This window comes from Macrobrachium nipponense, chromosome 45, assembly GCF_015104395.2.
Source record: "Macrobrachium nipponense isolate FS-2020 chromosome 45, ASM1510439v2, whole genome shotgun sequence".
Lineage (NCBI taxonomy): Eukaryota > Metazoa > Arthropoda > Malacostraca > Decapoda > Palaemonidae > Macrobrachium > Macrobrachium nipponense.
In genome coordinates, this window is record NC_061105.1 from 40,466,020 (window position 1) to 40,476,019 (window position 10,000).

The 10,000-nt window shown below is 38.2% G+C and overlaps 1 protein-coding gene across 1 annotated transcript in view; it reads right to left on the reverse strand.

The window, feature by feature from the left end:
• Positions 1-466: 466 nt before the first annotated feature.
• The window catches only part of LOC135214142 (kin of IRRE-like protein 2), a 91,187-nt gene continuing 81,653 nt past the window's right edge, over positions 467-10,000 (reverse strand). Inside the window, exons 4-5 of the mRNA XM_064248228.1 lie at positions 1,219-1,371; positions 467-613 (exon numbers count right to left, since the gene is read on the reverse strand). Of these exons, the coding sequence (XP_064104298.1) occupies positions 534-613; positions 1,219-1,371 (233 nt within the window). The 3' untranslated portion in view covers positions 467-533. The remainder of the gene's footprint in view (positions 614-1,218; positions 1,372-10,000) is intronic.

A 10,000-nucleotide genomic window follows, 5' to 3' on the forward strand; every position in this document is an offset into this window, starting at 1 on the left:
TTATGGGGTGTTTTTGTAGGGCTTGGAACGGATTAGGCATTTTTACATGTAAAATGCGGTTCAAGATACAACAAAACTCATGATACGAAGGCCGCCTCGGAACGGATTAATTTCGTATCTCGAGGTACCACTGATATATATATATATATATATATATATATATATATATATATATATATATATATATATATATATATAGTATATAGATATATGATATATATGTATATACTATATGTATATATAAAATATATAGACAGGGACAGATAAATAGACAGATAAATCAACATAAATCAACAAATAAAAACCTCCTAGAACATCTTCAGCGACAAATCACAAATGACAATCATTCTAAGCTTTTACGCAGACTGGGGCATTTATATACACACGCGAATGTACAGCACATGTGCACACAGTTTCACAGCCTCAAACTTATGCAGGACAGAAAGGGCGATGGAGGCAACAAAGGCGTCGGGGAGTTAGTGAGGGAGGGATGCATCGCCCTGCAGGAGAACTGCTGGCCGTCGTCCTCGGCTTCAGGCGTGATGAACAGGTGACTGACGAACGCTCCAGCTGCGCCCGTTGGGTGAGGTCTCGAGCCTCTCCGTGTGCAGCTCTGCGGAGATTGGCAGAGGATGATAGATGATGCTCATCAAAATAGTTATGTTCAGGTTCTGTGGTCAGAGATGTGAATAATAGCCAGAGTATAAGGCCACCACGGGGAAAGTAGGGCAACGGAGTGCTAGATCTTTCACCTTCACTCTGTCGCATTTCGAGCAAAACCCTTGTTTGAAAATGTCTGGGTGAAGGCGAAAGATCTGATGCTCTGTTGTGTCACTTTCCTCTGTTTCTGTGTTGTACAACAAGTGTTGTTCTCACGAAGAAAAGAGAAACGATGGAATTCTGCAAGACCTTTGACCTTTCCTTCATCTTCTAAGTAAAGGAAAGAAGTCGAAAGACCTTGCAGACCCTCCTTCGATCTCATTCTCCGTGAATCTGTCTTTATTTAATATACTCACGTTCCATATTTCATGATTTAGTTGTACTTATATATATATATATATATATATATATATATATATATATATATATATATATATATATACATATATATATATATATATATATATATATATATATATATATATATATATATATATATATATAGATATATATGTATGTGTGTGTGTGTGTGTGTGTTTGTTTAAATATCACTCATACCTTGATCGAGCAAGACTCCGTTCCTGTACCAGGCGACAGAAGGGGCTGGCCGACCGTCCTTGACGACGCACTCGAGCTGGAGGGTCTGCCCCTGAATCCCTTCCACCGTCTTCCCTTCTCTGTCCCCCTTGACGATGATGCTAGACGGAGCCACTGGCGAGAGAGAGAGATTCGTAATCTACGTTAGTCAGTGGGTTCTGTGACAGAGTGATTCTGTGCTACACCAGAGCAATCTGTAGGTAAAGTAGAGTGTAGGGAAATGTACTGGTACTAAAGAAATGCACTGTAGTACAGTATTTGTAGAAGTGGTCAGTGAACAAGGAAGGAAATAGTTTTTTATAGTTTTAGTTTAGTACAGCATGGTAGAGTTTATGGCAGGAATGTCTACTGTAGGACATAGTGCAACCCTGTTCTGGACAGGATATCATAGCAATTCTATACATATATACTGTAGTCCAGCACAGTACGGTACTGTGCAGTCCAGAACGAGTTACAATACAGAATAGTATAGTGCAGCACAGTCGTGTATTGGAGTAAAACTACTTCATTTTACTACTTGGAAGCAGATAAGGGTAAAACGTTTGTAGGATAACGTTGTACAGGTAGTATAACTGAGAACACACAACACCAAGCAGCAGTCGAGCCATGCTTAGGGCTTTACATTCCATTGCTACAGGACTAGGCTACATAGGATAATACCTTTGTACAATACAGCTTAACGAAAAATCCATATAATTTTATATCAATATACGGCACTTTATAAACATATTGAGGAATTTATCATTGATGCATAAATATGTTTCTTTCATCCACAGGACAATAAATTCTAAGAATAACTGGCAGTACTGTTGAATGAAATCGTATGCTACGCGCCACAGTTAATTATGTAGTGTTCCCCGAACCATATCACTGATTTAGTGAAGAGCATGATCGCGGTTGTGTTACAAGCAATGCCCAATCAGGCTGGGCATTCATTAACATCCTCGCACCCTTTTTTTTTTTTCTCTTTGTAGAAGTCTTTCTCCAAATCATTGCTGTCATCATAACTTTCTCGTTCTCATTTCAGAGAGCGAAAAAAAAAAGAAGTTGGAAAATTTTGCATCGAAATTAAAAATTAAAAAGAAAGACGAGAAAAGTTTACGAATCAGGACTGCTTGGTCCAAAATTACTTCTTTTTAAGGACAACTTTTCGCGGACAGAATTTTGCGCAGTGTTCATCTCTTTCTACTCGCGTTTTTCGCTCTCTTGAATTTCCTGCTTTTCGTCAACGACTCGATTTTGTAAAAAAAAAGTTAGATTTTAGTCGGATCCAGAATAGGAAATAAAGGGTTAATGAAGGAAGTTTTTTTTTTTTTTTTTTTTTTTTTTTTTTTTTTTTTTTTTTTGTCACAACTGAACGGGGTTGAAACTCTTCACCGAGAGAATTCACTTTTACGTTCCGGCAATTTCGTGGATTAGGACCTCATCTGGGATCCGGAAAATTCATATTGTCCATATTTTCTGGTTGATTGCGAGAGATGGAGATTATGAGAGGATTATTTTCCTCATCTATATTTGTCGCTTCTTTTCATTGTTTTACTAATCTGCTGTAGGTTATGTGCCATGTATTATGTTTTTGCTTTCTCTGTTTTCTTATATCTCTCCCTTGTTGCTTTTGGTTTTTGGAACAACATTGTTTTTAGACATTTTCCATTTATTTTTAATTTATTTCATTTTATTTGACCAGTCTTTCGTGAGAAATGAATTTGATGGACGAATACGAAGAAATTTGGAAAACTTCTTCATCCTGAGAGTCTAGCCTTTTTGAACAAGGTTTGTCAAAAGTCTAATCAATAAGAAGTTTTTATTCTGAAAGTCAAATGAGAAACTGGACAGTATTATGATACGTTGTGAATTTTAGCTGAAGTATCCTTTAAACGGAAAAGTCTTACTGCATCTAAGTCTTAACTCTCCTATACTACAGTATTCAGTGATATAGTAAGAATCTCTTGAAACCCACGAAACGAAGTCAAGTGAGCTCACAAACAGGACGACCAAACAGAAAATCTTGGAAAGTGTTAACGACTACAAACAGGGAACATGCAAAACTCATGCAGAAGTATTTTTGATTGGCACGCGAGGTATTTGTTTTGCAAATAAGGTGTTGGGAATTTCAGGAGAAGATAAACAAAATGATTTCACCTGGTTTAGAGTCTTCATGCATTTCTTGGGAGAGACGCATTCGAACGTGGAGCGTCCCGAATGCAAGATTCTTTTTGAAATGTAAACGGAAACTACTTGTTTGGTGTGTGAATGCTTAGAAGGAATTTTATGCACTGCTTCATCTTGCATTCACTCAATCTCATTCCTTTTACTCATCCATTCAGTACCTCTCTGTTCCACATTCATCTACTCATTCATATGTTTTATTCTTTATCTCACTCCCCCATTCATATTCATTCACTTCTTACTCATGCTTTTTATTCATTCATTTACCTCGCTTTCCCCTATTGGTTATTGATTTATTGGATTCATTCATTCTATCATTCATTCCGTACTTCTTATCATATTCGTCAATTCATTCATCATCTGCCCCAACCTCTCATACATTCATACATCCATTCATTCCCTCATTCCCCTTTCCATTCACTATTCATCCATTGGACTAACCCATACAGGTAACGTTGTTAGCGGTGCCCAGAGGGCACTGGTCGTGCCCGTGGGTCCCACTTGGCACTGGTACTCGCCGTCGTCCTCCAAGGTCGTGCGTTGATCACCAGGTGGTGCTCGCCCTTCGCAGGATCTCCCAGGTAGGAGTATCGAGGGTAACCTGGAACTTCCCTCTCGAATCCTGGCGAGGAAGAGGAATGAAGGATAGGGAAGGGATTATTAAATCTGACTTCATGACGGGTTTCAGTGGGAGTGTTGCTGACTGGGTAGTGTTGTTTGGGTTTTTTGTCTGTTAGTTTATTTAGCTGTTTCAGCTTCTATCTGTCTGTCTTTATCTGTTACACACACATATATTCACTCAGACACGCACGCACGCACACACACACACACACACACACACACACCACACACACACACACACATATATATATATATATATATATATATATATATATATATATATATATATATATATATATATATATATATATATATGTATAAAAATATACAATCACTTTACCTTGGTATACCAGTTTCTTTCTCTTTTGCTGCAGCTTGTTATATTACACTTTCACAAAAAACAAAGGCGCCGTTACGAAATGTTTGTTCAGATTCCACAAAAGAAACTAATAACACTAATAAAAAATTCTAAGAATATCAAATATAGAAACTCTCACAAGTATGAGTGACCAAATTTACGTACGTTAAATAATCTCGATGTCGAGTGAGAGAGAGAGAGAGAGCGAGGAGAGAGAGAGAGACTAACTGCCTCGAGGTCTTAAAAGATCGAATGAAAATCTCTTCCTTTATGGAAATGACAGAGCGATGTCTCAAAACGTTCTAGGCACAAAGCTTCTTTCGAAAGTTTCTGAAATCTGACGCAATCTTCACACATAATGTGCAACATCCACGTTAGGACTTGGCAAATACATACACGTACAAGACAAGACTGCTCAACGATACGTACCCGATTTAAACGGAGGGTAACGATAATTAAGATTGACATGTTTTTTATGACAACGAGCTCGCTATCAAACGCGCTGACAAGAGCAGGGAGCAAACGGATCTCGCAGACTCCACTCTTAAAGTGCTGACATAAAAGTTAAACATTTGCAGCTTTGAAAAGACAAGGATCTCTCTCTTACGTTATATATGTATCTTTTACAAGACGTAAATGCGAAATTCTGAACACACATTAAAACATCCTATTCTAAGCTATCTAGGAATCTGAAAAAATGTTACACCAATCTACAGACATTTCAAAGAGGGGAAAACATGCATTTTGAAAGTAGCAATATATAATAACCTCCCCCCAGAAGATTTTTTATCACGGTGTTGAATCCAACGATTCGCAACGAGAATAAATAATCAGCAACTACATTGTTTTTGCCACTAATGTGCTGCACTCTTAAGTTATACTGTTGCAGGCACAAAGACCACCTGGTCAGTCTTTGATTGTGATTTTTCATTTTCTGGATAAATGATAGTGGATTGTATCAGACATAACTAATATTTCTTCATTCCTAGGTCTATTCACATACACTTCAAATTTTTTCAATGCGGTGATTAAGGCTAAAGTTTCCTTCTCGATTGTCGAGTATACTTCTGATGTTTTTTCAATTTTGTAGACACGAAGCATACAGGATGGTAGATATTATTTTCATCTTCTTGAAGTAGAACACTCCAACACCACAGTCTGACGCATCAACTTGTATCACAAATCTTGACGAAGTCTGAGCTTGAAGTACTGGTCTTGAAGTTAAAATGGCTTTTACACCTTCTCAAAGGATTCTTGACACTCTGGAGTCCAAATAAACTTAGCTTTGGGACTAGTCAAGTCTGTCAAGGGAGCTACTACGGCTGAGAAATTTGGGCAAAAACGACGATAGAAACCAGCCATGACTAAAAATCTCTGTAGCTGTTTCCTGGTAGTAGGTGGGGTAGCCTTACGGATACCTTCTACATTAGCATTTACTGGAGCAAGAAGGCCTTTCCCAACTTCAAACCCAAGATACTGTACAGTTGCCTTTCCAAACTCACTCTTCTCTAAGTTGATTGTTAATCCTGCTTCTTGTAGTTTCTTGAAAACTTTCTTCAGAATCTTCAGAGTTCTTCCCACGTTGTAGAGTAAATCACGATGTCATCTAGGTATACACCTACTCCTTCTATTGATCCTAACAGTTGATCCATCACTCGTTGAAATGTTGCGGGTGCATTCATCAGACCAAACGGCAGAACAGTATACTGATATAGTCCCAAACCAAAAGGAGTAATAAAAGCTGACAGCAGCTTCGCATTCTCATCTAAGGGAATTTGATAATATCCTTTCAACAAAACAAGTCTATCTTGGAAACAAACTTGGCTTGCCAATATTATCAAGTAACTGATCTATAAGAGGCAAAGGATAATTATCAGCCACACTGATAGAATTCGCTTCCTATAATCAGTACACATCCTAAATGAACCATCTGGTTTCTTCACCAACACACATGGAGAACTAAAGTGACTTGAACTGGGTTCTGCTCAATCCATGTTGCCAGCAAATACTCAACTTCTTTCTTCAAAACATCTCGATGATACGGTGATAAGCGATAGGCTCTTTGCTTGAAAGGTTTTTCCATCTTCTTGAATCTTGATTTCATGCTGGTCAGATCAGTACGTCTAGGCACATCTGAAAATTTCTGGAAAACTTCTAATTACGTCACTTAAGTCTTCACCTTGTTCAACACTCAGATGTTTCAGTTTGTTTATCCTCCAAATTTTCCAAAATTGAAGAATTATTCATCTTGCTTGCAGCTCCCAATTCGTAGCCATCATCCGTCTTCTGTAGATAAAGTTGTCTGGGTTACTGACACAGTTTCAGTTTTAGTTTCTGAGAAATAAGGTTTTTTCAAGAGGTTCACATGTATCTTCCTTTGTCTTCTTCTTCTTTCTGTGTTTTCAATCAACATAAGTTCTATCACTTAACTTCTGAATTATCTTGTAAGGACCTTGAATTTATTAGTGAGGGGAAATCTCTGACAGGTAAGAACACACACTTGTTGACCAATACTAAAACTTCTTAGATTAGCCTTAGCATCAAATCTCCTTTTTCATTTTCTCTTGACTCATTTTCAAGTTTCTAAAGAGAATTTTCTAATCTCTTTCAACCTCTTCCTTAAGTTCTTCACATACTCTGCTTGGCTTTCCTCTTGATTTTCTTCCCAATTTTCTGCAAGAATCTTCAACGGTCCTCTCACTTCTCTTCCAAAAATCATCTCATTAGGTGAACATCCCATACTTTCTTGATAAGCACTCCTAACTTCAAACAACATTAATGTAAAACCAACATCCCATTCTCTTCCTGACTCAGAACAATACTTTGTCAGCATACTTTTCAATGTCTGGTGGAACCTTTCCAAGGCACCTTGAGTTTTCTGGATGATAGGCAGTGGATAACTGTTGTTTCACTCCTATTAAGTTCATCACTCCTGGAACAACTTGGAAGTAAGTTTGTTCCTCTGTCACTTTGTTACAATTTCTGGTATACCAAACTTTGAGAAAAAACTCCACAAGTTTTCCAGCAACTATCTGGCAGATATGTTTCTAACAGGGATCGCTTCTGGATACCTTGTCACAGGACACATAATGCAACAAATACTCATTTCCTTTCTTTGTCTTCGGTAGCGGTCCAACCATATCTATAATCACTTTGCTAAAGGGTTCTCCTCTAACTTCTATAGGTTGTAGGGGGCTTTCTTGATGGTTTCATTCGGTTTTCCAGCTATCTGGCAGGTATGACACTCACTACAGAACCTGCTAACATCTCTGTGAAGTCCAGGCCAGAAAAAATATTTCATGATCTTCTCCACAGTCTTCCTGATTCCCATATGTCCAGACTCATGAGCTACTGCAACCACTTGCTTTCTCAATGAATATGGAATCAAAATTTGATGATATTCGCCCCATACAGCATCTCCTGGTATATCTGTAGGTCTATACTTCCTCATCAGCAAACCTTCCTTCAGATAGTAACAGGTAGGAGTTTGTTGCATCTCTTCTCGATCAACAACTCTGAAGAACAAATCAGTTAAACGATGCACTCCTTCTTCTGCAAGTCCATCAGCTTCTCTCTTGTCACTTGACCAACTTCAAGGGTTGAATTCTCAATATCTGCTAACTCAGCTACTGTAGTTTCACTACTGTCTTCAGCAACACTTTGACTACTCGGAGTCTCTTCAGGAACATCAGGTTCTTCTTCTTCGTCGTCGTCTACTTCATCTTCTTGGGAAATCTCTTCTTGGTCAGCACTATGGGAAACTTCACTTCCCTGGAATAATTCTTCTAAGCACAAAGATCCTTCACTTGATCCTTCTTGGGTGTGTAAATCCTCAGTTTCTTCACTTACAGTCGTAGTCCTCTTCATACTTCTGGTAGTTACACAACTAGGAAACAGGTGGGGGTTATTATTCTTCTCCAACTCTTCTGTAGGACTAATCCTCAATGGTTTGTCTGTCACTACAGAACAAGGAATAAATGGCACACCACCAACTTCATTCCCCAACAGAACATGTATACCTTCCACAGCTAGTGAGTCCTTTACAGCAAAATCAACATTCCCTGTCACCAATTCACATGACAGGTGTAAGCGGCATATAGGAGTTACTTCCTCTCCTCCTATCACCCTTCAAAATAACTGAATCTCCTGTGAGACTCTTCTCAACTGAGGGTGAGAACCACGTACTACCACACTATGGTTACTCCCTGTATCACGTAATATCTTGACTGGTACCTGCATACTTCCTTCTTGAGTTGACAGCATACCCTCATAGATATATGGCTTAAAAGCCTCCACACTGCTTAACCACTCACTGCTTGAGGTAACTTTCACTGGTTGCTAAACATTCAGCTTGTTTAGTTTCATTCTTCTCTGGAGTCTGATTCTTTCCCACACTGCTCTTCGTAGTTTGTTTCACAACTTGACTAACTGGTTTTTGACTGCTGTTGTTCCGGTAACACTCTTGACTGTAGTGTCCTACTCTTCCACACTTGAAACAGACAACATTAGGTTTCTGTAACTGTCTTGAAAAACTGAATGAGGATTTCACATTAATTTGCTGAGCTGTATTACCTTGGTACTCTTAGTAGTATCACTTGAAGGTGTTTCCCATTAAATTTGTTCCTGTTATTTTGGATAAGACTTAAAACCTGGGCGTTGTTGACTCTGGTACTTGACATTGTAATTACGTTTACTACTGATTATATTGTAATCTTCACTCAGGGTAGCAGCTCTATCAAGTTTCTTCACTTCTCTCTCTCTCTTAAATAGGCTCTTATATGTTCAGGAATTCCCTTTAAGATATGTTCAAGAACAAGTAACTCTTCTAACTCATCAAAAGTTTTTACTTTAGCAGCTTTTACCCAACGTTTTGAAACCCTTCTCACTTGTAAGCATAATCTAAGAATGTTCCTTTCTCATCTTTTCTTAAATTTCTGAATCTCTCATTGTAGTACTCTGGGGTCATCTGGTAAACTTGTAGCACACTGTGTTTAAGTACCTTGTAGTCTTTACACTGATCAGCTGTTAAGGCTAGATAAGCACTTCTCCCTTTTACCAATCAAGACACTTTGTAGCAAAACTGACCATTTATCCTCTGGCCATCCATACCTGAAGCGACTTTCTCAAAGTGATCAAAAAAACTCACTGGAGCTTCTTCAGTAAACTTAGGGATTAACTTCTGTTCTCTCACTACATCAAACAGGGTCTTGATTACCTTGGGTTAGGGTTAGACGGTGTTACAGGGTAATGTGATCTAGCTCTTATTAATTCCATTTCCCTTTCATGTCTTGCGATTTATTCCTCTTTTTATTCTTTCTCTTTCCTCTTCTGTGCTTTTTTTTCTCTTTTCCTCTTTTATTCTTTCTCTTTCCTCTTCTGCTGCTTTTTCTTCTTCTCTCTTTCTCTTCTTTCTTGTTTTTTCCCTGTCTATTCTTTCTCTTTCAGCTTGCATTCTCTCTCTTTCAGCAAGCATTTTTAGCTTAATCAAATTCTCTTCTGCTTCAATGCGTCTAAGCTCTAACTCTGCATCACTTTTCTCTTTCTTTTCTGCTTGCTTATTTATGAGATCAGCACGCTTATTTATGAGATCAACAC